This window comes from Penicillium soppii (genome assembly GCF_028829465.1).
Source record: "Penicillium soppii strain IBT 18220 chromosome Unknown utg000007l, whole genome shotgun sequence".
Classification (NCBI taxonomy): domain Eukaryota; kingdom Fungi; phylum Ascomycota; class Eurotiomycetes; order Eurotiales; family Aspergillaceae; genus Penicillium; species Penicillium soppii.
Genome location: NW_026643237.1, coordinates 2,467,389 through 2,494,739, shown reverse-complemented (window position 1 = coordinate 2,494,739; position 27,351 = coordinate 2,467,389). Strand labels below are relative to the sequence as shown.

General features: G+C 48.0%; 13 protein-coding genes across 13 annotated transcripts; 7 read left to right on the top strand and 6 right to left on the bottom strand.

Moving 5' to 3' along the window:
* Positions 1 to 467: 467 nt before the first annotated feature.
* Positions 468 to 3,206, top strand: N7529_010218 (Zinc finger CCCH-type; the record flags this gene model as incomplete). Its single annotated transcript, XM_057245745.1, has 3 exons — positions 468 to 519; positions 820 to 963; positions 1,255 to 3,206. 3 exons carry the CDS (start codon positions 468 to 470, stop codon positions 3,204 to 3,206), a joined length of 2,148 nt encoding a protein of 715 aa, XP_057094008.1.
* A 1,225-nt stretch (positions 3,207 to 4,431) lies between these two features.
* N7529_010217 (4-hydroxyphenylpyruvate dioxygenase family protein) lies at positions 4,432 to 5,814 on the bottom strand (the record flags this gene model as incomplete). Its single annotated transcript, XM_057245744.1, has 4 exons — positions 4,432 to 4,566; positions 4,629 to 4,986; positions 5,038 to 5,097; positions 5,153 to 5,814. 4 exons carry the CDS (start codon positions 5,812 to 5,814, stop codon positions 4,432 to 4,434), a joined length of 1,215 nt encoding a protein of 404 aa, XP_057094007.1.
* Positions 5,815 to 6,257: 443 nt separating this feature from the next.
* Positions 6,258 to 7,049, top strand: hmgX (the record flags this gene model as incomplete). The annotated part of the gene is made up of 1 exon (XM_057245743.1): positions 6,258 to 7,049. One exon carries the CDS (start codon positions 6,258 to 6,260, stop codon positions 7,047 to 7,049), a length of 792 nt encoding a protein of 263 aa, XP_057094006.1.
* A 198-nt stretch (positions 7,050 to 7,247) lies between these two features.
* On the bottom strand, positions 7,248 to 8,757 carry hmgA (putative homogentisate 1,2-dioxygenase (HmgA); the record flags this gene model as incomplete). The annotated part of the gene is made up of 4 exons (XM_057245742.1): positions 7,248 to 7,371; positions 7,426 to 8,073; positions 8,132 to 8,641; positions 8,690 to 8,757. 4 exons carry the CDS (start codon positions 8,755 to 8,757, stop codon positions 7,248 to 7,250), a joined length of 1,350 nt encoding a protein of 449 aa, XP_057094005.1.
* A 310-nt stretch (positions 8,758 to 9,067) lies between these two features.
* On the top strand, positions 9,068 to 10,357 carry fahA (fumarylacetoacetate hydrolase FahA; the record flags this gene model as incomplete). The annotated part of the gene is made up of 1 exon (XM_057245741.1): positions 9,068 to 10,357. One exon carries the CDS (start codon positions 9,068 to 9,070, stop codon positions 10,355 to 10,357), a length of 1,290 nt encoding a protein of 429 aa, XP_057094004.1.
* A 170-nt stretch (positions 10,358 to 10,527) lies between these two features.
* maiA (maleylacetoacetate isomerase MaiA) lies at positions 10,528 to 11,208 on the bottom strand (the record flags this gene model as incomplete). The annotated part of the gene is made up of 1 exon (XM_057245740.1): positions 10,528 to 11,208. The coding sequence occupies one exon, from the start codon at positions 11,206 to 11,208 to the stop codon at positions 10,528 to 10,530; it is 681 nt and encodes a 226-aa protein (XP_057094003.1).
* A 936-nt stretch (positions 11,209 to 12,144) lies between these two features.
* N7529_010212 (Zn(II)2Cys6 transcription factor domain-containing protein) lies at positions 12,145 to 13,079 on the top strand (the record flags this gene model as incomplete). Its single annotated transcript, XM_057245739.1, has 2 exons — positions 12,145 to 12,352; positions 12,415 to 13,079. The coding sequence occupies 2 exons, from the start codon at positions 12,145 to 12,147 to the stop codon at positions 13,077 to 13,079; spliced, it is 873 nt and encodes a 290-aa protein (XP_057094002.1).
* A 229-nt stretch (positions 13,080 to 13,308) lies between these two features.
* N7529_010211 (fungal specific transcription factor domain-containing protein) lies at positions 13,309 to 14,754 on the top strand (the record flags this gene model as incomplete). Its single annotated transcript, XM_057245738.1, has 1 exon — positions 13,309 to 14,754. One exon carries the CDS (start codon positions 13,309 to 13,311, stop codon positions 14,752 to 14,754), a length of 1,446 nt encoding a protein of 481 aa, XP_057094001.1.
* Positions 14,755 to 15,484: 730 nt separating this feature from the next.
* Positions 15,485 to 16,085, bottom strand: N7529_010210 (protein transporter TIM17; the record flags this gene model as incomplete). Its single annotated transcript, XM_057245737.1, has 3 exons — positions 15,485 to 15,733; positions 15,803 to 15,949; positions 16,017 to 16,085. The coding sequence occupies 3 exons, from the start codon at positions 16,083 to 16,085 to the stop codon at positions 15,485 to 15,487; spliced, it is 465 nt and encodes a 154-aa protein (XP_057094000.1).
* Positions 16,086 to 17,034: 949 nt separating this feature from the next.
* Positions 17,035 to 18,384, top strand: N7529_010209 (isoaspartyl peptidase/L-asparaginase; the record flags this gene model as incomplete). The annotated part of the gene is made up of 1 exon (XM_057245736.1): positions 17,035 to 18,384. The coding sequence occupies one exon, from the start codon at positions 17,035 to 17,037 to the stop codon at positions 18,382 to 18,384; it is 1,350 nt and encodes a 449-aa protein (XP_057093999.1).
* Positions 18,385 to 19,629: 1,245 nt separating this feature from the next.
* Positions 19,630 to 22,377, bottom strand: N7529_010208 (uncharacterized protein; the record flags this gene model as incomplete). The annotated part of the gene is made up of 1 exon (XM_057245735.1): positions 19,630 to 22,377. One exon carries the CDS (start codon positions 22,375 to 22,377, stop codon positions 19,630 to 19,632), a length of 2,748 nt encoding a protein of 915 aa, XP_057093998.1.
* A 275-nt stretch (positions 22,378 to 22,652) lies between these two features.
* N7529_010207 (uncharacterized protein) lies at positions 22,653 to 22,971 on the bottom strand (the record flags this gene model as incomplete). The annotated part of the gene is made up of 2 exons (XM_057245734.1): positions 22,653 to 22,718; positions 22,828 to 22,971. 2 exons carry the CDS (start codon positions 22,969 to 22,971, stop codon positions 22,653 to 22,655), a joined length of 210 nt encoding a protein of 69 aa, XP_057093997.1.
* Positions 22,972 to 26,122: 3,151 nt separating this feature from the next.
* On the top strand, positions 26,123 to 26,997 carry N7529_010206 (uncharacterized protein; the record flags this gene model as incomplete). Its single annotated transcript, XM_057245733.1, has 2 exons — positions 26,123 to 26,919; positions 26,961 to 26,997. The coding sequence occupies 2 exons, from the start codon at positions 26,123 to 26,125 to the stop codon at positions 26,995 to 26,997; spliced, it is 834 nt and encodes a 277-aa protein (XP_057093996.1).
* Positions 26,998 to 27,351: the final 354 nt, after the last annotated feature.

Here is a 27,351-nt window from a genome sequence, read left to right as displayed (position 1 = left end):
CTCATAAAAAGATGGAGAAGCGCAATATACTACAGGCATAAGCATTGTGTGAGTCAAATGAGATCATCGGTTCCGCAAAAATCTTGGCATATTAACCAAATGAGTAAACAATTATAACTTCACCAATTCTATAAACCAGCCTGTAGCTGTCAATATAGCTTCATTGTTGCTAACACTGTTTGCTGTCTATTTCTACATCACGTGGCTGCTTGTCTCGGTCTTTTTTTGCAGAACCTGCCGTGCCTTGTTGATTTTTCTGCTTAGCGCCGTGACTTTTGAAGATCGCGGGACTTCCTATACGGTCGCACATCTCGGCTTACCTACTGTGTAGATCTGGTCCTGTCGATCCCCTAAGGTCACCCGATCTCTGCGCTGGCACTCACGTCACCCCTAAGTCGAACCCGGAAATCGCCCCAACCAGCCTGGATCATCTTTTACCAAACGGTTCAACGAAGCTCAGTATCAGCATGGGGGATAGGTCATTTGACAGCAATGCGGGTCCAGCACCCCAGCTTCAAGGTGAGTCGCTATTCTATTATTGGCTTTTGGCTTTCTTTTTGTGACAGCCTATTCGGAGGCTTTTGTCCCAATCAATTCCATGAGATCTACTTGGACATTCCCTCCACCTAGGTTTTCGTATTCACGGCGCCTTTTGCATGTCCATGCACCACATTTGGCAGCTGCCACACAGCCCATAACCCCCCATAGTTTTGTCACTGAAGATTGTGTTGGCGTACAGGCCCTTGTCAATGCGCCTGGATCGGACTCCGCGGGCCGCAAGCTTTTTGATCACACGCTCATTATGCTTTTATTGAGCAGGTACAGAGTTGCCATCCTCGTTGGTAACCGATGAGTTGTCAGTGGCCCGGTCGCATGGCGTTGCATCCACCAACGAATCGAATACTGCTCTCCAATCTTCGACAAGGCGACAGGGCAAGTGTCGATTTTTCAAAACAAAAAAGGGTAAGCCGTTATTCTAAGTTCATATCTGTATGGGCTCTTTGCCGATTTGGTAACCCGGTTGTCAACGCATCATTGAATACCGTCCCTTGTATCCCGGGTGCCACAAGTAGGCCTTATGGGGAATGCCTGTATACAGTATCTTTCATGATCACCCAAAAGGAATGATACCGAAGCCTGTCCCCGATTGCATGGGGAAATTGTGCTCCGATTCGTTGCTGCTCTTTTGTTCATATCTTGACTACTTGCTATGAAGCCATGTTCAATTCACATCAGATGCTAACATTGTTGAAGGATGCCGTATCGGTGCAACTTGCCCGTATCTCCATGATAACTCGGGTCCTGAGGCCAAGGAGCCTTCATCGGGATCCCAGAAACCTGCCCAGTCTTTAGGTGATAATACCTCAACATCAACTCAAGATATTGTTGCCGAGACCCGCGAGTTGAGCATTGCTGCTAACCCATCGACGCAAAAGTCTACTGCCACAGCTCCTGTCCAACCTCAAAGGCCAGTTTCTAAAATTGAGCAGTCGGATCCAAGAGAGTTCCAGATTAATCAATTGCGGCGGCGTTATCGCCCACATGAGACCAATGATGATCAGGGTGCTACGTTGACCTTTGGGTTGGTCCCTTCGGATCCCGATTTCCCATTCGAGCTGGAAAGACTCCAATGTGTCCTTCATGTTCCAAGCTCATATCCACGAGGGCGGCCCACGCTTGCAGTGACCAATCCTGAAATGGAAGCTGCATACCAAGCAAACGTCGCTCGTGGCTTTGACGACATTGTCGATTTCACATATCGAACCAATAGCCAAGGGACGCTCCTCGGGTGGCTGAACAGTCTGGACAAAAAGCTCGAGCCGCTCCTCACAACCCTAGAGCGTGGGCCAACTCTCAAGTTTTTTGCCAATATAGGCGATGCAACAAGCGTCAAAGCCCCAGAGAAGGTGGCGAGCCAGCCGAGTCTGTCTCAAGCCACCACGGTAGCACCTGCTGCTGCTCGACCTATCAAAGGATCACAGCCACGATTTGTGGCACCAAAGCATACGGCTGAAGCGAAAGCTGCAGCTGAAAAGAGACGTGCAATTGAGACGAAGCAACTAGAAGCGCGTCTAGGAAGACTTCCCATGTTCCAAAAACTGCCAGATGGCAAGGCGTATGTAATTCCAATTCAGCCCACCAAAAAGGATCGCTTGTCTAGAGCGATTCAAGCATTGAAAACCGTGAAGCTGGTTGTTCCACAATTATATCCACTCGAGAAAAGCTCAATCAAGCTACAGGGCGTCGAGGGTCAGGAAGTCAAAGCCACGGAATTAGGATTTACTCAATGGGTTGAACAAACTTCACAGCTAAGCCTGGTGTCTCAAATCAACTACCTGGCGAGCAATATCCACAAATTTGCAGAAACGCCCCTCCCAGAAAGCCAGGATCTGACCGATACCACGCCTATTGCGGCGGAGGTAGATGAGACTGAAGATGTTGAGGTTGCCGCGCAATCACCTCCCAAGGTGTCAGTCCCCGATGACGAAGACCGGCCACATCTTCATGTCATCCCCCGTCCTCCTGAATGGTCAGTCCCAGATCCCCACAGCGGAGCCGAGGGGGCGTCAGATGAGTCAAGCTACGACGAAGACGAGTTCTCCGACGAAGAAGACGACGACGAAGGCGGGGCACCCGTCCCTGCAGCAGTGGATAATAACGCGCCTGGACGAGGCGTGGCACTTTCCTTCCCATATATGGAGCTATACGGGATTGAGCTGCTGGAGCTCACAAGCCTTAACATTACCATCAAATGTGAGAGGTGCAAGGTTCCAGCGGACATCAAGAATGTGCCACACATTACCGAAGAGAAAGGTCAAATGGCGAAAATGGAGTCTTGCAAAAAGTGCGCTAACAATATGAGTATTGGTGAGTATATCCGCAATTTGAATCTTTATCATGTTGGACATGGACTTACATTTGGTGCTGCAGCTTTCCGGAGGCAATTGATGCACTCTCATGCTAATCGCGCTGGCTATATCGACTTGGACGGCTGTACAATTGGAGACATGTTGCTTAGGTTGGCTCTCTCTTCTTTGTGTATGATGCGCATTTTTTTTAACGATTGCTTTAGCGACTTCACTCCCACATGTTCAGAGTGCTCAACTGCCCACCCAGCGCCCGGTGTACCTGCAGTTCGCGGTGAGAGTGCGATGGCTATTTGTCGCCAGTGTCATCGTAAAATGGGTAAGCTTCAGATCGCCTAAATTCTTGTGTTAAGCACTAACCCCTTGGGTTCAGTTTTCAAGATACCTGAGGTGAAATTTTTGTTGGTGGGTAGTGCAGCGAGTAAGTTTGATCTACCAAGCTTCCAGGAAATGTCATTGCTTATTGTGATATTCAGTCTCCTCCCGAGGAGCTCTTCCCCGCAAAAGAAAGGTTCGTTTCCTTCGTAAAGCTTTCTAATCGAAAAAACTAACGATCAAGCTAGCCTCAGGAAGTCCTCGGTATTGTTGCAGGACAAGAACTCCCCCGACGGGGTCGCTGCCAGCATTATGCCAAAAGTCAGCGCTGGTTCCGGTGCGTATTTATCTTCCTCTTGAACCATACAGTAGTCACATTTTATTAACCCCTTACAGATTCAGCTGCTGCTCCAAAGTATTCCCATGTGATAAGTATGTCATGCGACAGAATCTCCCTTTCTCATGCGCATATGCTGATTGATCGATCTAGATGCCACGATGCGGAAACCGATCATCCAAATGAACATGCAAATCGCATGATCTGTGGTTACTGTTCACGCGAGCAAATCTATAGACCCGAAAACTGTGGCATTTGCAAAGCGGTTCTCATTGGAAAAGCAGGTAGTGGATTTTGGGAAGGCGGAAAGGGAACTAGGAATCGTGCCCTGATGAGTCGTAAAGGTATGTACATTGAAATCAAGTCTACAAGCTTCTATGAAATGGTTGTCTAACGCCCTGGAAGATCCGAGAAAGTTCAAGCGGCTCGGAGGCAATGCTCCTACTTCTAGTTCGTCGAAGCGTAAATAGATGGGCTGCTGAATTGGGCAGGAATATGGAGGTGTACTGGGAGTTAGTATATGCAATACCCACAACAGTGGTCTGGCTCTGTTATACTCACGGTCCTTTCTGTCACTGAGACGTGGCTTTCATGATATATCTCAAAACTTTGTCAACTTCCACGAATTTATCCTCCGCAGGGGGAGCACATTCGACCTCTCAAGCATCTTATATATTTTTACTTTCAGAACAGGCACAGAGTCACAGATATCTTATTGGGAAATTGATTGAACCAGCCAGGTAGACAACGTCGTATTAAATGTGGCATAACTTTCAATGAGTCTTTGTTCAAATTGGAAATAATTTCTATTCATAAAGTTCCTGAATCCGCTAATGAACGATGCAAATGCCCAAAATGCACAGGCCCACCCATCATAAGGTACAACTCCTTCGAGTTCATATGTTTTCCACTTTAAATCAAGTTACCGCGAAGCTCCTGTTCCCGTTCAATGGCTTCAAACAGCGACTTGAAATTGCCGGCTCCAAATCCATCAAAGTTGTGTCGCTGAATGATTTCAATGAACACGGTGGGTCGGTCCAGTACATGCTACTCAAAGTATTAGTATCTAATCATGAATAAAATTCATAGAGTCATTTGCTTCCACATACCTTAGTGAAAAGCTGTAAAAGGTAACCACCCTCGTCGAAATCGATCAAAATATCCAAGCTGCGAATAGTTTCAAAGTCTTCCTTCAGCTTCAAACCAGATTGCTTGAGTCGGAGCTTGATATCCGTGTAGTATGTCTCGGGAACTTTGATGAACTCAACACCTCGTGCCTTGAGGTTGGTGATATCACGGATAATGTCGTCGGTGTGAAGTGCGATGTGTTGCACACCGGCGCCGTTGTAGAAATCAACATATTCTTCGATCTGAGATTGCTTCTTTCCCTTTGCTGGTTCATTGATTGGCATCTTCACAAGCTCGTTGGGTGAGGCCATCACGATACTCTTCAGAGCAGAGAATTCACTATTCAAGTTAGTTGGCTTTTCGGGTGAGAGGCAAGATGCAAATACTTACGTGCAAATTTGGCTGTCATCGACACTCCAGAAACGGTGGAACCCGAGGGCCTTCTCGTAGCTAGACAGCAAGTTAGGAACTGATCCCAAGCGTCCAAAACCTTTCTGTAACTCACTATTCGCAGATCTTGTCCATCTCGTCCCAGTCTTGATTACCGACACAGTGATCAATCCTCTCAAGACGGACATCGGGTAGGAACTTCGAGATGGGATCCTCATTGCCAGCCTCAGTACGATATCCCGGCATAAAAGCACCGTGATATTGACTGCGCTCGATGAGAGTGTGTGTTGTTTGTCCATAAGTCTGAATAGTCGCAGTTTTAATCTGACCATCCTTATCTTCGAGGATCCTGGGCTGGGCGACAGCCTTTGCACCATTCTTTACGGCAGCAGAAAAGACGGCATCAACATCATCGACCTCAAAGGCAACGTCCTTGACGGCATCACCATGCTTCTCATAGTGTTCGTGGATCTCGCGCAGCTCGGCTTGCTCCTCGGGGTTGAAACGGTCGATTTGGTCAAGTGAGCGCAGAGGAGAGGTCAAAATGAAAGTGATATCGCCGTTCCGGACAACATGTGAGCAAATGTTGCGACTGTTGGTCTCCAGACCTTTGTAGGCTATGCGCTTGAAGCCCATCCGGGTGATGTAGTAGCTTGCAGCTTGCTTGGCGTTGCCAACATACCAGTGGACATGGTCGTAGCCGCGGTAGCTGGTCACCGATGAGGTATCACCGGCGGTGGAAGGAGGTGGGCTATTTGAAATGGCTGATGGTGCCATTTTGATTTATGTATTTATTCAAAGGGTGATCTGATGGTTTAGATGGAAGTGTTTGAGAAGAGAAGTTGAGTGATTGATATTAAGCAGATATACGCCACCTCTTGCTTTTAAATGCAATTTCTTGGAACAAAGGGACCTCCAGTAACCGCGCAGTATCCTTAGCGGATATCTTTCCAATGCGCTCCTTCCAATTGATGAAACCTCGAAGCCCATGGCGTAGGTTCCGAGCGGGCGGATGTTTCAGGATCCGGAGATATCCGGAGATACCCGCGCAGAGATCATTGCGAACATCCGCCTCAGATGTTCATAGACTTTCTCAAGCTTGTAAACTTGTCCATTTGAATTACCCATTTTCCTGCTTGCAATTTTCTTGATCAGATCAAGCTCATTATCAACTCATCATAGTCGCTACATCTCTCCGGATATCAATCCAAAATTTCAATATGACATCCATCACACCAGCCCGGCCATCATTAACCTCCAATGATTCGGCTGTGCTTCAAGCTCTCTTTGACGCCGAGTCCTCGCCATCAGCAGGAATTGTTATTGATACTTCTCTTCCATCATGGCCATCATCAGTGACAATCTCTGAAACAGACTTGTCATCGCTTAAGCAGCGAGAATCAGAAATCATCCGCAAGCTACAAGCAAAGGAATCACCAAATCAAGAAACAGTCATTTCATCATTGGAAGACTTTGACGAACTCATCAGCCAAAATGAAACCTATCCATCTGCATACATAAATCGAGCCCAGACACTTCGCCTCCTAGTGGACCTGATCTACAACAAAGAAACGGAAACCACCGAAAGCCCAAACACAGAACTAGCAGACGGCGCCCTCTTCTCTCCAAAAACCTCCCAACTGTGCTCCCGTATCTTTTCAGACCTCGGCCAAGCAATCACCCTAGCTACACCCACATCTCCGGCTGATGCTGTATCAAGCGCCCAAGCAAGGCTGTTGGCTGACGCGCATACACATCGCGGTTATTTACTTCTCAAGGCGGCTCGGGTCAAGAAGGCATGTTCTGGAGGCGATGATGCGGGCCCAGAGCGTCTGCGTAGCCTTACAGCCGATCAGCTTGAGGAAATGGCTAGTCAGGATTTCTTCTTCGGAGGCCGATATGGAAATAAGGTTGCTCAGCAGCTTTCTGTGCAAACGAATCCATATGCTAAAATGTGTGGGGCAATTGTAAAGGAGGCTTTGAGGAAGGAAGTTGAGGGTTCAATGAAATAAATAGAATAGGAATATAGCAAACAATCCAACATAATTACTTAGCTGTGGCTTTATTTCGAATTGTAAAAAAGGACAAGTATTGAAACATTTGTCTTGGGTTTGGTATTTGCTTATCATGCATGCTATAAGAAATCATTGACAATTTTCATACTTCAGACATTTTCTTCATCAGTGCAGTGCCAGAGTCCGAGGTCTAGCTTAAGCCTTCTTGTTGGGGTTCACAAAATGCCGCTTCAAAGGCTTCCAGCTGTGCTCGTTATACTCTGGCTGCACCTTCTGGCATTTCTTCAGTCCCCACTCGGAAACACCAACCATGAGAGTACTGTGATATTAATTAGTTGGCAAGAAGAGAGCGGGGTCGAAAGGGCTTGCTTACCTTTCAAACATGAAAGCCATGCTTCCATCTCCTACCTTGGTAGGTTTCAGTTCCGCATTGCTGGCTCCCTCGAAAGCGCCCGAATCCGGACCGTGTGCACTCATAACATTATGCAGACTCGCACCAGCAGGCTGGAAGCCACCACCGACCTTCGCATCGTAATCTCCAGCGATCAGGCCCATGAATTCCGACATTGTGTTTCGGTGGTACCAAGGTGGACGGAAAGTTCCTTCAGCCACGAGCCAGCGAGGCGGGAAGATGACGAAATCAGCAATAGCAGTACCGACATGGTCTGAGGGGCCCGTCAAAACAGTAAAGATGGAAGGATCAGGGTGGTCGAATGAGATCGAACCGATAGTATTGAATCGGCCCAGATCATACTTGTAGGGATAGTAATTGCCATGCCAGGCTACAATGTCAAAGGGAGTGTGATTCTGTTTGGCGGAGAAAAGCGTGTTGTTAAACTTGCTGTAAAGCTTATATTCACTTTCCTCCTCGTCGTCAAAGGCAGCAACGGGGGCCTGGAAATCGCGTGCATTGGCTAGGCAGTTGGAGCCAATAGGGCCCAGCTCGGGGAGCTCATAGTGACCCTGATATAATTCACAAATGTAGCCCCGCACAGGGCCGTCGGGGAGCGTCACTCGGTATCTAATGGAAGATGTTAATGGAATAATCTCGAATGAATATGATAGAGCACCGCACTAACCTCACGCCACGAGGGATAACGCAGATCTCATTCGGTCGTAGGAGAATGCGACCAAGCTCGGTCTGGATATCTAGCACACCGTGTTGAGGGACAATCAAGAAGTCACCGTCCGCAGAATAGAACGCTTCCTTGCCCATATCCTTACCAGCTGCATACATCAGGATTCCTAGACCTTGCTTCATGGTGGGGTCTCCAGATCCCGCGATCAGATGCAATCCATGTACCCAGTCTACCTTCTCGTCAAGGTCAAATGGATTCCATCGCAGCTGATTAGGGATATGATGAAGCTTCTGGGTTTCAGTTGTCATAGATGTATGGTACGAATCCGCATCCTCGGCGATAAAGTTTTCGTGGGCTGCTGCTGGCAAAATACGGTAAACCCAGGTTTGTTTATTCTCACGGCGCGGTGCGGTGAAGGCAGTACCCGAGAGCTTCTCAGTGTATAACCCATATGGAGCTTTCTGAGGGGAGTTTTGGCCAATTGGTAGAGCTCCTTCAATGGCTTCGGACCTGTGGAATTGTTAAACTTGAATTTTGGTTGCTTTCGTCTATACATACTCATGGTGCGAGTCGAAACCCGTCTGATATTTGTAGGGGTCAGGGTGGTTGAAGTTAGTGACAGGCATGATTGATGCGGTATGTGATATGTGATATGCGGTATGCTATGATGCAGATAGCCTCGATTCTTTAAAGAATCAATGACCGAGGATGTTATTTTGAACTGAGTAACGCAAATCAGTTAACGTCACACAAGCGGATGAGAATTCCCGCGATTATCCTTCTTTTCCGCGCCGCTTGAATGCGGGGAGCGGGAGTCTTCCGCACTCGGAATATGCAGAGTCAAGAGGGGCAAAACAATAATTGTTAAAGAGTTGTTGACGTGGCTGTCAGTTCTTTTCTTTTTTGATCTTTGTTCATATTTCCAAATCATTCATCATGGCATCGTGGCTACAAATCCCCAAGAATTCGCCCTTTTCGCTGGCCAACATTCCGTTCGGCATCATCTCGGCCCAATCCGCATCAAAAGTCGCTGCAATTGCGATCGGTGATTATGCACTGAACTTGAGCGCGTTTGCTTCCTCTGGTGGCTTCTCACAGCTTCCCGCAATTCAGCAACATTTGGGTGTTTTCAGCCAACCAACACTAAACGACTTTGCTGCCCTAGGTCGCCCCATGCACCGACAGGTGCGCGAATATCTACAGAACGTCTTCCGTGCCGATACACAATTCCCTCAGGTTCTCAAGGAAAACGATTCTCTCCAGAAGTCAGCTCTTCTTCCCTTGTCTCAGGTCACCAACCACGTCCCTATGCAGATTGGCGACTACACCGATTTCTACGCCGGTCTCAATCACGCCTACAACATCGGCGTTCTTTTCCGTGGCCCAGACAATGCCCTTCAGCCTAACTACAAGCATCTTCCTGTTGCTTACCACGGCCGCGCTTCCTCGGTTGTAGCTTCTGGTACACCCCTCCACCGTCCTCAGGGTCAAATCCTGGCCAACCCAGCGGCGGACCCCAAGGTTCCTACTTTCTCTCCTTGCAAGAAGCTCGACATCGAGTTGGAGCTTGCATGCTTCATTAGCAAGCCGAATGATCTCGGCAAGCCTGTCCCAATTGATGAAGCCGAGGACCACATCTTCGGTCTGGTGCTCATGAATGACTGGTCCGCTCGTGACATCCAGGCTTGGGAATACGTTCCTCTGGGCCCCTTCAACGCAAAGAACTTTGGTACCACCATCACCCCTTGGGTGGTGTTGATTGATGCTCTTGAGCCTTTCCGCGCTGCCGGTCTGGAGCCTGGCAACCGCGAGTCTCTGCTGCCTTATCTGCGTGAGAAGCGCGCCGAGAATGCATATGAAATTCCTCTCGATATCGAAGTCACCAACCCGGGTGGCCAGCCTACTATAATTGCTAAGAGCAATTCCCGTAACTTGCTCTACTCCTTCCCTCAGATGGTTGCCCACCACACTATCACCGGTTGCAACCTGCGCACTGGTGACTTGCTGGGATCTGGTACCATCTCTGGCACTGAGGCTAAGACTCAGGGTAGTTTCTTGGAACAAACGAACGGAAAGACGCCTCTCAAGTTGGCTGATGGCTCGGAGCGCATGTTCCTTGAAGACGGTGACACTGTGACTCTGCGTGGAATGGCTGGTACCGAAGGCAACTATGTCGGCTTCGGCGACTGTGTTGGTACCATCCTTCCTGCTGTTTCTCTACAGTAAATTATAAAATTTCAATGATCAATGTGGGATGCTATTATTTTGAGGATTTTGTTTCATTCCATATTTACTAGAAAGCTTGCAATAACATATTTCGGCCGGTTTCATTGAACCAGTACAATTCCTAACTCTTTCCTCTTTGAGTGTGTCAAATAGTAATGATAGCTATCTACCTATGCCTTGAGCCGAAACTCCTCAGGAGTATCATCTTGAGTAGTCCAATGGCCCAATTTAACAGCCTGCTCCGCCTCCAAGTTCTTCACAATCCCATGTGTAACCGGATATGCGCCAAGATCAACGCCAACTCTCTCAGCACCCCAAGCAGCAGGAACCAAACACAAATCTGCAATTGTAATTTGATCCCCAACACTAAACCTCCCTGCTGACCGGGCAACAATAGCCTCATAAGCCCTCAACCCATCCTCAATCAAATCCTTAGACCAACCTGCACGATCGGCGCCTAGCGGCGCAACACGCTTGAGAATCCGAAGGTTCGTAACAGGTTGAATATCACAGCCGATGATCTGTGCTAGCGTGCGGACGAGGGCACGACTCTCTGGATCCGAGGCAGGAGGTAACAGCGCCGGACCCCGGTCTGGGAATGCCTCTTCGAGGTACTCAAGTGCAGCGAGGGACTGTGTAATCGTGACAGGGGCTTGAGAATCGCGCTGGATTACGAGTGTGGGTACTGTGCCCGAGGGGTTGATGGTCAGGTGGGCGGGTGATGATTGTTCACCCTTCAGGAGATTCACATAGACTGATGTGAATGGGATTTGCTTCAGGTGGAGGGCTATACGTAGCCTGGCGGAACAGGAGGACCGAAAGTATGTGTGCAGAGTCACTGTGTCGGTCATTTTGGTTGTTTGTATTGATGGTTGATCTATGAGATCTTGATGGGGTTCAAGGTTTGTAGAGGTAGAGATAGGAGAGAGACTTTTGGGGGAAATGGATTCAAATACGAAGCCGTGTTACATACTTTATCACTCACTACAGCATTAAATCACTGGACAGCTGCGGAGTTCGTGTCCCGTTCATCTTGTACATTGTAGGACATTGGGGGGATGTGGTAGACTTGTTCAGTGCGGAAGGCATTCCGCGAGCTTGCCGAGTCCAAGCGCTTTGCATTTCCGCTCTGGTCCTCGGCCAATATCATTTCTATGACTTTCTTGCCTATTTTCTCTCCGATCACTATGTGCTCAGATATTCTAGAATTCTAGACTGCTCTTTATTTTTATCAATCAATACAGATCTCAGATCTGTCTGCGGTCTTTTGTGCCCCAATGATCCGGCATCAAATCTCTCATGTAACAAGCAACTACGCCTGCAAAATGCTGCAGCCATGTAGCTACCTAGCCTAGCTACTTTGGATGCAGCATGTTATGCTTTATTGTTAGAGTTCTATAGCTATTGGTCGCCCGCCAGGTCAGCGGCGTTCCACAACCTCACCTATCGAACTTAGCAACACCATGGGTGGGAATATTGAGCTTGGATCTTGTTTCACACAATATGATCCCTGCAAAAAAAAAGCCCAGGACTAAGCATTATACTTAGATCGACAAAACTCAGTTTTCATATCTTCATTGGCAATTTCCTCTTTGATCGAAGGTCTGATCCTCTGATGGAAGCCACAAAGAAGCTGATGCGGGGCGGACCGGCTAACGCCGGCTAATTTCCTGGCCCTGGCATCTCACTTTCATACCCTGCAATTATCCACAAGTCTCATCGAAGAATACCCACAGAGTCCACCTGGGTAACATCCCCCTGATTCAACCGCTCAGGAACGGTTGACGATGGATGGCGTCAGGCCAACCCGCCCGGACAAGCCGTATCAGCGCACCTACAAGGCATGCATCCCTTGCCGACAACGCAAGGCCAAATGCGACTTAGGAACCGGTCCAGATGGCCTTCCGATCGGCCCACCGTGTGCTCGATGCCGCAGGGAGCTAAGGGAGTGTGTGTTTCCCGAGAAGCGGGCTTGGGAAAGATCCCGCAAAAGATGTGCGTTATTATAGAATGCTGACCATGTTTAAATTGGGTGTTATCTGACTGGTCGGATTCAGCTCGATCACCTGGAAGTTATGAAACGAATGTATCACCCCGGCATGTCAGACAGCTGACCGCGACCTCACCTGAGGACTCTGTTCCTGCCCAAGGCCGCATTCATCACCCTCGTCGTGCGAGTGAAATAAGCAACCCTACCCCAGAGGCGACCAATTTCCAACACTCCCCTGATTTCCAGTCGGGGTGGTCTTATCCTCGTGGCATACAATCTTCTAACCATGGATCTTTTGATCGCAATGGCGCTTTGGAACATCCACGCGCCGATCAATCCCCATCTCATGCGTACGAAAACACTAAACATCGGTCAAATTCCACGCTGGCGAGCTCTATGATGCGTACTGTAGTTGCAAGTGGAAATGATGCTCTCAATATTCTCTTCGAGGCAGCCACTGCTCAAGAGGATAGTCGTGCTGATACTAGCCCCGAATCAATACCTGGGCCTCCATCGGCAGGCCCAAGTCAAGTTCGAACTCCGGGGAACTATGATGCTGCGTTCGAGCCAGTAATACGAGTCATACATCCTGTTCCGTTATCCAATGTTTCTCAAGAAACCCTCAATATTTGGGAAGCTTGCCGATTCGTCAAGATGGGTTGGTTCACTGCTAGGGAGGCTGTTACATTCATCGATCTGTCGGTATTCCACATTTTCATATTCCTCACATGAAATTGCTGACTGAAGCAGATTCTACAAAAATATGTCATGTTTATCACCAATTCTCACAGACTTCTACGCCAAACATCGTTATCATTATTGGCTCATCACCCGGGAGCCTGTACTTTGTTGCACTATTCTCATGATCTCTTCTCGTTATCATGTTCTTCCTGGGGCTGGGGGAGAGTCAAGGAATTTTTTTATCCACCACCGACTCTGGCAACATTGTCAACAATTAATAATGAGGCTAATATTTGGGCAAGAAAAATCCACCAAATCCAAGGTTCGGAGTCTTGGTACTGTGGAGGCCCTACTGTTGATGTCGGAATGGCATCCTCGCTCGCTGCATTTTCCACCCGAGACGGATGGCTGGGATGATGATTTGATCCCATCAGCCCCTAAAAGCCACCACAATAGTGAGTCAAACTCAGCACCTGCCAGTCGCTGGGTTGAAGACATGATTGAGCCCGCGCGACGATCTGATCAGATGTCCTGGATGTTGCTCGGATGTGGCCTTTCTCTCGCACATGAGCTGGGCATCTTTGAGACGGAAGAAAGCGGGTCTCCAGCCGAAGAGCCAGAATGGAGAGATCAGATGACACTACGTTGGCAGCGCGTACAGCGTCTTCTTTTTGTTTACATCAATCAACTCGCCTGGAGAATTGGATGCATGTCGCCAATCCCTCAGTCATTGAACCATGCTATTCTCGGTGGAAGAAAGCCGCAAGGGCTCAATCCACCCGGTAGTACATGGTTGACATTCATGGATTCCTGGATTGAGCTGACCAAGCTTGCGAAATCTGTGACCGACATGTTCTTCCCCTCTGCTTCATTCGCACGCCAACAACTACACAGCGGCCGCTATGTTGGTTTACTAGAACATTTCCGACCTCTTCTCAACCAATGGAAAGATAAGTATCTACAACCGCAGGTGCTTGACAAGGCATTCTACAATGATCTCTTTATCGAATACCATTTTGTTCGCGTATATACCCATTCAGTGGGGATGCAAGCCGTTGTTGAGCGCGCAGTGGCAGAAAACGATTCCAACAATTTCGACGAAGTTCAACCTATGACGATCGATCCAACAGACTATGAATACATCCAAGAAGTAATCGACGGATGCTGCCAAATCTTACAAAAAGTTACACATCTAGCCGAATCGGGTGCTTTACGATTCTCGCCAGTTCGCATCGTCCTCCGCATCACCAGTGCTTCAATATTCCTCATGAAAGCCCTGAGTCTGGGTACCCGACAAGCAAAGCTGCAGGAATCGATTGAGATACTGGAGAAAAGCATCAAAGCGCTCAAGTCAAACGCATTGGACGATGTGCATCTCAGTACTCGCTATGCCACATTATTGGACATGCATGTCTCACGTTTACGACGGAACCTTTTAGCTTCTTCCAAGTCTATCAAGAATAGTCGTGGGGCCACGGGGATATCATCAATGGGACCTCCGCCTTGGCCGGATGCTGGCGATCGGTCAAATACCATAAACACCCCAGTATCGCAGGAATTGGCGCCGGACCTGGGCTTCATTCCGTCTTTGAACAATATCGGTGCAGACGACTGGCTTTCTCTGCCATTTGATCCCTCCATGGCGCCGTTTGGGATGAGCAATAGTGGGCAATTTCCGATGTATGAAGGCGGAGCATTAGATTTCATTTGGAATTTGCCATCGTGATGGCTACATACATGTACCTATATTTGGCCTTTGCTCGCCCTAGTTGCGCTATCGACAAAGCGTGATACAAAATCAACGGAAGTATTGCTTGCAGCAGTGCCTTTTGGGCTTTTTGACTTTATGAAATGTTGGGCCTCGGTCTTAATCGCTGTAGTATGTTCTAGTCCTATATTAGGCCGTTGTGTGCGCAGGCGTGTCTTTGCAAAAGAATGAGTTGACATGTAGGCAAGTATACAAACAATGACCTCCTGGTATAGCTCGAGGCTGGCATGGCGGTGTCTCCCTTGGTAGATCAAAATCACATGAACAAAATGTTAAAATGTGTATTATGCTGGTTGTCTATGCGATAATGTACAAGGATCCACCTCTCGGTAAATTTTGCAGGATGGATAGGCAATTTCTTTTTGAAAACCAAGTAGCCACAAGAAATAGCAACAAAGGGGAATGCTGTAGGATCTGTCTATCGAACGAGCCCGCCATCCATATAATACAGTTTCAAAGACATAGCCAGTAGAAGGGCGATGTAAAAGCCCAAGGAGGGTGGAAGAAAAAAGGCCAAAAAAGAAAACCCTCTATGCCATGTCGTCTAATGATGACCCAAAAACACCCGAAACAAAACTCAATGTGAGATGATATAAAGCGAAAAATTGTAAAGGAAGCGTTTGTTGGCGATCGCGGTATAAGCACGACCGCATGCTAGGTTGAATATAGGAGTCGAAATCGAGAGAATCTAGGCGAATGCTTTTTGCTCGGATGGGGGAGGCGGAGGAAGCTCGAGCTTTGTGTTGTCGGCCATCATGCGCTGGAAACCGATGCCGACACCTTCGATGACGGCCAAGAAGACGGCACACATAATAGCAGAGTTGCGGGCGGCCTTGACACCACCACGAACGGCCAAGGAGCCACCAGTGAGGAAACCAGCGCCAATTGCGTTCCATGGATCTTCTGTCTTGCGAATACCCTTGATAGCGCAGTCGTACTAATGGGCCGTTAGCGATATCTGTCCACTGGAACGGGGAACGGGTTCGAAAGGACAGGTTGGACGTACTGTACTGAAAAGTCCACCCCAAACACCGAAGTTACCGCCCAGAACAGGGGCTCGCGCCTTGATGGCTGTGAGAGCGCCTATCCGGCGCTCGCCGTAGGGGCTGTTGCGGAAACCTTTGATGCCGTGCCATACAGAACCACCGATAGCCTGTGATATGGAGATAAAGTTAGGTCATCTAATCGAGACGAAAGAAGCGTGGAAGAGATATGCATACACCCATACAGAAAGCACCACCGAAGTCGCTCAGAGCGACATACGGGCAGGGATCCCTGGAGTGATCCATTCTGCAAGAGTTCGATGAACTGGTATGTGTCGTGAAGGAATTCTTGGTCGCGAGTGATTGACTAGGGGGGTCACGATAGGAGATCGGATTGAAGCAGACTGCACAGGGTTGGAGGTATCAGAAGAGAGGTGGGTATATATGATGAAGATGTAAAATGCCGGAATCAACAATAAATACGATAAGGTCGGGGGAGCGGGTCGTTGACTTTTTCTTATCTGGAATTAACGTGACTGGGTCACGTGTCGATACCCCGTTCTCCACCGAGATTATCGGGAGCTTCAGGAATCGTCAGTCCAATTGTTTTCTTGCAATCATTCCGGGCCTAATGGTTATTGCTAGACTCGGAATAGGGGTGCCGTTGCAGGGAAGAATTTTCCTGTCATTCTTTTTGACAGAATTTTAAAGTTATTCGAAATTTTCTTGATCTATTCCCGGGGTAGTGATTTCCGCAAAAAGAATTCCCACCCTAGGCTACTTGAGCATCTATCTACATACCAAGCTTTAATACGTCTAAGATCAAGATTGGTCCAATGTTACTCGTGTCGACCTTGGCCAACACCTTTCTCATTTTCTTTAAAGGGAAAGTCTCCTTTGGTTTTAGCTGGTCTTTCTAGGTTGATTGATGTGACTACTCGAAATATATATCCGCGGATCTAGAAAGAGTAAATCATGTTTTATACTATGTTTTCTAATGGACTTGATACAAGCAAATAACTTATTTCTTTGACAGTCAACTAACTCTCTTTATATTCTCATATTCAAAAAAACATACTGTATGTAGGATTAAAATTTCAGAGTAATGTCATGACACAGATCACGAGTACTTAGTACTTTGTACATGGGCCTCGGGGCTTACGCATGTTGCCCAGTGTTGCTCCCCGCTTTGGATTTCCCCCCACGCACGAGAGCAACATCCATGGATTGCAGTTCCAACCACCAAGTACCAAAGATGACAGCGACTTTCAAACCAACCCTAATCATCCACGGTGGTGCAGGCAATATACAACGCTCCAAACTACCTCCTGACCTTTACGCCGCACATCATGCCTCACTCCAATCCTATCTTCGCTCAACAAACCACCTTCTCAACAATGGAGCCACAGCCTTGGATGCAGCCGTCCATGCAGTCTCCTTACTAGAAGAAGACCCACTTTTCAACTGCGGCCGCGGCAGTGTATTTACAACAGCAGGCACAATCGAGATGGAAGCATCAGTAATGGTGACATCCGTGCACGCGTACGACGCAACACAGCCAGGTACAATAAAACGCGGGGCAGGTGTCATGGGGGTCCGCAATGTACGCCACCCGATTCAACTTGCCCGCGAATCGCTCCTCAGAACGGGTGTCAACCCCGACGGGTCACCTACCGATGACGGAGGCAGTATGCATTCCCAGCTTGTCGGTCCGCACGTTGAGACTCTGGCCAGGGATTGGGGGCTCGAGTTTAAGCCTGATGAGTGGTTTTGGACACAGAAGAGATGGGACGAGCATTTGCGTGGCCTGAAAGGTGAAGAAGAGCCTGTTTCTTTGACTCAGGGCACCGTCGGCTGTGTTTGTCTGGACCAGTGGGGAAATTTGGCTGTTGCGACGAGTACGGGTGGCTTGACAAATAAGCTACCAGGAAGGATTGGCGATACGCCGACTCTTGGGGCTGGGTTTTGGGCCGAATCGTGGGATGAACTGGCGCAAATTGGTGATAATGCCTCGTCAACGCCGAATATTCCTTCGGTGGGTGACATCCTACGTGACGCAAGGATGTATCTGGCGGACTGTATGCCGCAGTTTCTACGAGAGCCAGAGACTGCTGATTACTCGCCACTTCGGAATGCTGAAATTTCCCAGGTACCGTCCCCAAAGGCTGAAAAATTTTCAACTTTCCACCAACCACTATACCCTCAACACGCCAAGAAAAGGCATGCGATTGCTGTCTCTGGAACTGGGAATGGGGATTCATTTCTCCGCGTCGCAGCTGCGCGCACGGCTGCCGCAATGCTGCGATTTTCACCACCGGGAACGTTTCCTTTGGGTCTGGCAGATGCAGTGACGGCTGTAGCTGGCCCCGGTGGTGAGCTGCAACGCTCAGCCGATGCGAGATGGAAGTCCACCGGCGAGGGAGAAGGTGGTATTATCGGTATAGAAGCAGAGCTGGCCACTGCAGCTGGATCATCGGATGTCAAGTTGCATCGTGGACGGGTTGTGTTTAACTTCAACTGCAGCGGTATGTGGCGCGCTTGGATGGACACGGACGATACTGGGAAGGAAATTGAAAGAATCATGGTCTTTCGAGAGGAGTACTAAAGACCGGCTGCGACTGCCTGCGTACGCATGTACGGTGCATGAAACATTGCCAAAACAAAAAAGAAACTCCGATAGGGGGAATCGAACCCCCGGCTGTCGTGTGAGAGACGACGATGTTAGCCACTACACCATATCGGACGGATATAATGATTACTTAAGTCAAGTGTATCTATTTCTTACTTAGCGCTCTTTGTCCTTATGCTTCCGCGTGGGTCTACATAGTCCTCTGCTCTTCTCACCTCTATCTGACAGCTCCGATTTCTTCTTTGTCTTCCTTTCTCCTACACCTCGCAGGTGAGGCATATTTGCTATTAACCCGGATCACAGAGCTCTTAGGATCCGCCACTCTCTTTTCCTATGTGACTTGTCATCACTTATACGCAACCTTCCATCCCCTCGTTCCTAATCAGGTGCTTTCTCTTACGCCCTTACGTTGACCTATGGGTTCCCCGGCCTTATATGATTATCTGTCGGTTAAGCGTCAATTCCCTTATCGGCGGGCTTCCTGCTTTCTCTAGATAATCGCCTATATGAAGCGGGTCTACGTGTTCACGCATTGTGAGAGAACCGAATCACCTGTGTGATCGAAAACCAATGCGAATTTACCGTAGGACATAAAGAATGGTCTGGTAGGGAATTGTTGCACTGATGTAGTAGCGCTTGCTTTGTTTACACTATAAGGTTGGCCGGTGTCTAATGTGGCTTTTCTCACCGATCGAACTATTCTAGCCGGCGAAAATCGAAACTTTAGTGCTATACGTTTGTATTATAGGAATTGAGGGTCAGAATCCGGGGTTAGCTTGCATAGAAAAGAGGTATATAAGAAGGGGAACTTAGGATAAAGTGATTTAGAACCTGGAGACAAGATCCAAGTACGTATAAGCCGAGCTATCAAGAAATATAACAAACAATCGAGATACACAATCCTTCCATTTCGAAGTGGCTACTCGTAGCTTGCTATTAATCACGGAGCGAAGTAGGACACATAATTAAACTCAAAGCCCCTCGCATTTGCCTTCTAGTGCATCCAAGCCAAAAGCCCGAGTACGTTGTCTGTTGAAAGCTTCCGGGCCGGAGTCTACCATATATTTATGCGAACAAGGGTGATAAAAATAAGGACGTAGATGCGAGATGTGATAGACGAGAGAAGTCAATGGATTGTCCTTTCTACCGAGTGGATTGCCTACGCCAGACAACTTTGAATATTGACGTTACCCTTGAAATGGTCAATCCTGTATTGTATGTTTATGCCAGTTTGCCCAACATGTCTTCCTCTTCTTGGTCGAAAACTTCTTTCTGATAACATTCGTTGTCCGAGTCGTTCCAGTCAATGAATGACTTCAAATATCGGGAGATTGCATGTCGCTCATTCTTCATTGCTAACTTGACAGCTCGAATCAACTCTCTGCGGCCTTCGCCCTCGAGAAAACTCCCTCCGTTCAACAGCAATTGTAACATGTCAGTCCGGCCATGCTCTGCGGCTCCTTCAAGTGCTGTTCTACCAAAGTGGTGACCCCTGGAAGCATTTATATTAGCGCCACGTCCAATCAGTTGTTGGGCAATTCTAATGTAGCCTCGAATCGCCGCGAGCTGTAAAGCGGTCGCCCCGGAAGAATCAGCAGGACTCTGGTTGACATCTGCGCCCATGTCCAGCAGTTTGTTTACCAGCTCGAGATTCCCCTGAAGGACGGCAGCTTGTAGAGCAGTTCTTCCACTGTCGCGCCAAGGTGCCCCATTGACGTTTGCGCCGATTTCAAGTAGCCATTGCGTGAGCTGCAGATTTTCTTTCTCGACCGCAATTTGTAAAGCTGTACCCATGTCTCTAGATGTTGCAGGCGTATTGACATCAGCGCCAGCTAGCAGGAGCATATCCATGAGCTTGTGATGGCTTTGCTTGACTGCAATTTGAAAGAAAGCTGAAACTTGTGCGGGAGCAACCACCTCATCAAGATGGACCCCAGCTGTGAGAAGTATATCCACAAGAGCCATCTGTTCATACTCAATAGCCTCACAGAGAGCCATTTTCGGAGATCCAAAGATGTAGTCAAGACTACAACCAGTTAAAACGAGATGGTTGACCGTCTGGGCATCCGTCTCTTTGGGACCAAGATTCAAAGATGAACAGAAGAGTCCTTTTTTGTAGAGTTTAGCGGCAGATGCTAGCAACCCAGGAGTGAGGTCTTTTCGGTCAAGCTGTAGACTCTTGACAATTGCTTTCCCTAGGTCTTCTGGTGTCCATGCATCTACTTGCAGTAAAATTGAGAACATAGATTGTTCACTTTTCTCCACTGCGTCTTCTAATAGAGAAATCGATTGGTGGACCAAAGTCTGAGAATCGCTTTGAGCTTGCGAAAACTGCAGATTCATATTTTCGCTTGCAAACGTAGCGGGATGTGCTTTATTTTCGCCGGCCCAGTTCCACCAAGGTGCCATCGTCCAGCGACACCAACCTTCCATCTTCCAGCGATCCGAGCTGGGGTATCGAAGATTGCATAAGGTTTCTGGGTCTACAAAATATGTTCCCACAACGCCTGCCTCGGAGCGGAGATGGCGGCCTAGGGCGTCAGCGCGCGCGAAGCGCCGACCACAGCCCCATTGCGCGTCGTCGGAGAGATCGCCGCAGCAGACGAATTTATTTTCACCTGAGTGCAGGCATTCGTGGCGTTTGCGGTCGTCTTGTCGGGCGAAGGCTTTGCCGCACACTGTGCATACGAAGGGTCGTTCGTCTGTGTGATTGCGGAGGTGGGAGCGTAGGTTGTAGGCGCGGGTGAAGCGTTTCGGGCAGAGGGAGCACTGGAAGGTGGCGGGGTGTTTTTGGATGCGTTTTGGTTCCCCTGGGGCTGCGCCGGGGCGTTGCGGATCGGCTAGGGCGAGGATATAGTTTCGGTTCTCGATTGAAGAAGTTGAGAGCCGGCGGCCGGAGCGGCAGGATGAGGGCGCTCCCCATTTCTTGAGGAGTTTAACAGCAAAGTGCTGTTTGTAGTGGACCGCTAGCACAAGCGGAGACAAACATCCAAGCACACCGTCTGGTTTGAGATTGGCACCGGCCTGAAGGAGTATTTTCATAAGCTGAAGATTTCCCCTAGCCGCCGCAAGTCCGAGTGGAGTCGTAACCAAAATTTCCTGCCCGTGAGCTGGAGCTGGGAAGATATGCCAAGCGTCAACTTTTGCACCTCGTTCGAGGAGGTGTTTAGCTATCACAGTAGCTTCAATGATCCTCATATTCCAACAAACGACACCGAGCAGCGTGCCGGGCCCAGTTCGTCTGGTGTCTATGTAAGTAATAGAGAGCTCAAATCCTTTGTTGATTTCATCGCAGAACTCTAAGCATGTTCTGGCAATCTTGAGATTCCCCGTCGCTTCCAGGCATCTTCCAATCAAGTCGGGTGAGACTTGAGGAACAATCTGGACTAACATATTGACCAGTTTCTCATTCTGATTCATGAAGGCAAGCTCAAGTGCCGAAGAGCCCCATCCAGGCTGTCCGGGAATAGCATTGTGAAACAACAGAAGACGTGCCCATTGCACGGACTCCCTTTGATTGTAACGAGCCGCCGCAAATTCCAAAGCTGTTAGAGACATATGCTTATCTTCTTCATCTTTCCCACCCAGGAAGGTCAGGTTCGGATCCACTCCAGCTTGAAGCATCGTCACAAAAAGTTGGAAGTTCCGGTTTCTGACAGCACTCGCAAACAACCTTTCAACGATTGTCTCAGCTGTTACCCCACCTAATCTCAAAAGATGTTTTATGAACTCTGGAGAGTTCAAGCCGGAGACTTCAATGGTTGCCATGATCACGTCATCTTCCCTCAACAAATTGCTCAGATCCCGAGGGTCATCTATGCCCTGGCCTTGCCCATGAGCAATTCTGAATGACAGGTTGTTGGACAAAAGAAAAAGAACAACGGATATCACGTCTTTCATATCCTTCATATCCGTGTTGCAGAGACTTCTCGATGTATGGAGGTGCTGACCTTCATACTCCTCGGGCATAATGATACTTAAGAGTGTACTAGTTCTATCGGTGTCTGGAAGTGGACCGAAGATCCTCGCAATGTTCAAAAGCATGTTGCATGGTAGAGTAGTCAGTGAATTGACATTTGTTGGTAGATGACAAAAAGCACGGGTCTGATCAATATTAGTTTCTTTTGGACTGCCTGTTCCATGTTAGGTCTGGTATATAGTATCTTTCTATGACATCTCACCTTGCACCTCCTCTAATCGAACTATACGAGTAAATTGTAACCAGGGCAGGTTTGAAATAATATCTACCTGTAGCGGAGATGGTGCAGGAGAGCAGACAACAATGCCAGGCGGAGTCCGAGGTGAGGGTGCTAGAAAATGTTAGACATGAAGTACCTTTGATTTGCGATGACAAGGACTACCTGAGGTAAATCTCTGAACGGTTGATCGATATGCATTTCTTCTAATTCCAAGTTTTACCTTTTCTGGTGGGTAGAGGATCCCATCGACGTAGACTTCGGGCTCTCGTTTTTTTTTGCCCAAGAATTGCGCAGTTGACAACTCGTTTCGCATCTTGATCTTTCTAATGCGGTGGTCGATGTATTCCCATTGCTTTGCTCCCATTCTATATTTTCTGAAACGCCATTCCTTTATCTTCTTCTCGTATTGCCAATCCCTAGATGTTGTTAGAGTTCACCAAGGCACTAGTCATGGACAAGAATGGGAAATAGAAAGTAAAAGGTCGCGATACCGCTTAGAGAATCCATGGCTCATCGCCATGATTTCTATGACCCTTTCGAGCGGTTTATTTTCCGTGAGATAGAGACGCTTGATCTCTGATTTATGAATATCCCATTCCGGGTCCGCCATGGTGATTAACCAAGAGTGAAGGGAGAAACTGTTGACAAGAACCAGGAATCTTCTGGTTTAGAGTAGACTAGAAGCAGCGGGCGCTTTCTGTTCTTTTAAGCGTAATAGTCGGTGTGTTGACGTGGTTCAGCTGGTAGTCCTGCTGCCTGCCATTCGAGGTGCAAGATGGGGGCCAACCTCCAGACCAATCAATATTGGCCTGTGGGACCACTCAAAAACAAACTTACATTGGCTGATGTCCAAATCTGATGCTCCACTAGGCTTGTGGCTGAGGCAACTCATTGGGCTTCACCCTGAGACTCGTCATGGTTGAGAAATCACGCTCGTGATTTGCTAGGTCGAATTCAGAATCCCCACTTTGCCGGGGTCAAGGCACCAAATTTGTGATTGGTGCTGGTCACAATCCGAAATCCACCTTTGGGTTTTGTACCTGAATGATGTTGTGCGTACAGTGATTCATTACTTCAGTTCAATCCATCTAGCCTCTCTTCTAGATTTAAATACAGATCTACAATCCACAGGTTATCTTTCTGTCATGGACATATTCTTTTTATACCTTCTCTTTGCTGTCTCCAACCCATTTCCCGATGGCGTGGCTACCTTCCAATAGCTTTTTAGAGAACCATCCATCGCTCAGTGAAGCTGGCCAGAGCTTCGCAGATCTGGACTATATTGCCGAAACTTTGGGATATCCACCATCGACTGTTCTCCCCGAGCCGTCCGCGCTCTTTACGGATAATTGCTTTAATGACCAGCTCGTGCATTGCCCCCAGCCCGACCGACGTGCTCATGTGGGCCTAGTGGGGGTTGGATCGCACCAATCCAATTACAATAACCTAAATTATTCCTCTATCAAGTCCAACCGACCGAAGGTTTTGGGGGTGGAAAATGTCACAGGATCTAGTGCCACTTGGCCTCAATCCCTGCCGTCCTTATCCTCAACAAATGACATGGGGCAAATGAAAAATCATTTCCAAGTACTCGAGTGCAAATCACCCGGGTCTACTAATCCGATAGGGGAATATGAGTAAGTCGCAGAATTCAACACGCAAACCAGCCATCGTTTTTTGCTGACTGGGATTCTGTTATTCCAGCGTTCGCGCACCTTCTTTCTTATGTGAATGGAGGAACTGCCACCAGCGCTTCTCCTCAAAGGGATCAGTGATGCGACACCTCGAAACAAAGCATGTTTCTCCTCAGTCCTTTAAATGTTCCCATAGAGGCTGCAACAGGCTTTTCAACCGGAAAGACAACAGAGATGAGCATTCACGGCGAGCTCACCGGGAGAATGACTTCCAGTAGAATTGAGAAACATATCTTAGGAATTTGCTTAGGTTTTATGCAAGGTCGGAGCTGTTGTATGCAAGATCTAAGTCCCGAGTTCAAGGTCTAGCTTTTCTGATGCACACTTTGAGTGAAGTCATAGAAGTGCAGTTTCATTCAATGGGTGATTTATGGAATGTACATCTTGTTGATCTGGAAAGCCATTCATGGTAAATTGTAGACGAGGTATACTAGTAGGGATGTGTGGAATATCTTAGAATAACCTTGGAATAGCTGCTCCCATTGCTAATTTTAGTCAATCCCGACCACGAGGCCCATACTCATGTTGTAAAAACTATTGAGCATGTTTGGCGCTAGCTGGTCGCGGAAGGTGTTCCATATTCACCATCGGGCTAGGCGGCGATGACAGCGTTGTGTTCGCCTATCTGCCTCAAGTATAATTCACTATAAAGGGCCTTATACTAAAGCTCTAACGAGGCCTATAATATATATTCTATTATTATAAATATATAGCGGAAGAGCTTACGGTAATAAGCGATGTGGTTAGTCGAATAAGGGAGATATAGGTCCCTCGGAAGTAATAGATCACTAAAAGAGAGATTCCTAAGATCGGAGACTCTGATATACTTGGTACAAGAGATATTGATTAAATAATAAAGACTAAGAGAGAGAAATATGCTATATAAGAGAAGAAGTGGTTAGATAAAGAGTGGACAAAATTATGTAGCTAACCGCCACCTAAGTCGCCTACCGGGGAGATATCTATATCATCAGAGATGCGTAGCGGCGTAGCAAGGAGGGGTGTCTTTTTGGATAGATACTCAGGGTGAAAAGCAGTAGTTAATGTGAATGGCTTCAAAATTGGTTTTCCGGAGTGGTGCACCCCCATCCCGAAGGCAGTGGGGGAAGCATTGGAAGGCACGGTTATCGGAGAGGGATGATGATTTTCTCCATTAGGTTTAGTTTAACCACTCTCGGTTTAGCGTCATATGTCTTCATTAATAAGGCGAAGTCAGTAAATAGAGGCCGGGTGTGTAAAGACCTCCTAATTAACTGTAGGGGAAACGATTTAGGAATAGATTAGTGTCTCCGCGCTATCTGATTAATGGACGATGCCGGATTTTATGTAGTTTTGTAATCTAGACCTAGGAGGTCATTAAGGAGCTTGATCTTTGTCCAAGTCTCGGCTCGTTCTGTTCCCTCTGCACTCGAACAGAACTTGGCTGATCCTTTGAACTAGGTCCACCCTTCTAAATCCTCAAATTTTTCCTTTGAAAGCGCAAAGACGACGAGCCAATCCTGACATGGGAGGATGCTCGGGGGAAGGGAGAGGATCATATTTGCAATTTTGCACTTACATCCGTCCCTGACAAAGCCTCCCCGGACACAATCCGATTTGAGCGCCATGTACTGGAGGGATGGACCCTAATTTGTTGGAGACACCGGCTTGTCACAGTCGACAGAAAATATGGGTGACGCGCTAAGAGAGTCGAACACCATTAATTGGACCCCCTATATTTCGCAATACGGTAAACACCGACAGCAATCTCCGGCCTTTCTATATAAGCTAGCCCCGTCTCTCTTTTTCTCTATTTTTACAGACTTTTACTATCATCTCATCATGGATCCCTTTGCAAAATTCCCTCCGGAGGTGATTGCATTGATCCTCGAATGTTGCTCCGACTTCGCTTCCTTGGATGGATTACTGAGAACATCTGCGCGGGCGGACGAGGTGTTCCGCCATTACTACAAGACGATTACCGAACAGATCATGAAAAATTGTCCTATTATCTCCCAGGGACTACAGTATGAATTCCGCAATTTCATATTCCTTGAATCAGGAAATTTCAATTCCGCAAGCCTGCCGGAGCTTATCGATGGCGCTCGGATGACAGCCGTTGTGCCACTTTCTCTACCCTCCATCCACTCTTTTAATGCTGTACGAGAAGCCGTGAGTACTGCGGCGAGCATTTATTTTGCTGCTTCTGCCTGCTTAAGCCTTCTTTTGGATCGCCTAGCAGTAGCAGAGCCACGGCGCGTGGTCGGCCCTGTTAGCGCTGTTGTTGAATGGGTTGTAGGAAGATGGCCCGAGCCCCCGAACGAAATATTCCATGTTAAGCCTCGTCCTCTGTCCTGGTGTGAAATTTATAGAATGCATCGCGTGCTATGGACTCTTGCGACATTCTACTGCGTTCACCGCGCGGCAAACACTCGGTGGTCTTGGTCCTTAGAAGAACTGAGTTCATTCACGGAACAATATGTTGACAAGTGTTGGAAGACATGGCATCTCGAAGAATTCCAAACCGCCTCGGAGTGCCTTGAAGCTGTTTATCCCAAAGAAACAGCTATCCTCGACCACAACTTCCCTTTCCTGGTGTCTATTCCTTCCGCAAACAAATCAATTAGCCAGGCGCCTTTGTGTATACCCGAACCTCCATCCGAAATAAGTCTTAATTCAGGGGGGTTGTCTGTATGGCACGCGCGCAAGAGAAATAGCGCTATAGGGTTTCACCGCTGCCTATACAAAAGCCATCGGTCTACTAAAAATCCTCTTCTGCACGTGGATTTCCGAGCTTTTAGACGGATTGGAATCCCAATTTGGGATGATTTGAGATTATATCAGATCGGGCTGGAACATGCGCCTAGGAATTTGCCATCTCTTAAGGAAGCTGGGCCTCAGGGAACAAAAGGAGCAGCGCGAATCTGCATATACTACACATGGTGGAGCTTAGCAAATGAAGTGGACATTGACCCCTCTGCTAGATTACCGCATAATAGCCCATTCGTCAAGCCTTGACAGCATACTGGTGTAAAACATGGTGAGCCAGACAATGCTGGGATCCTGACAGC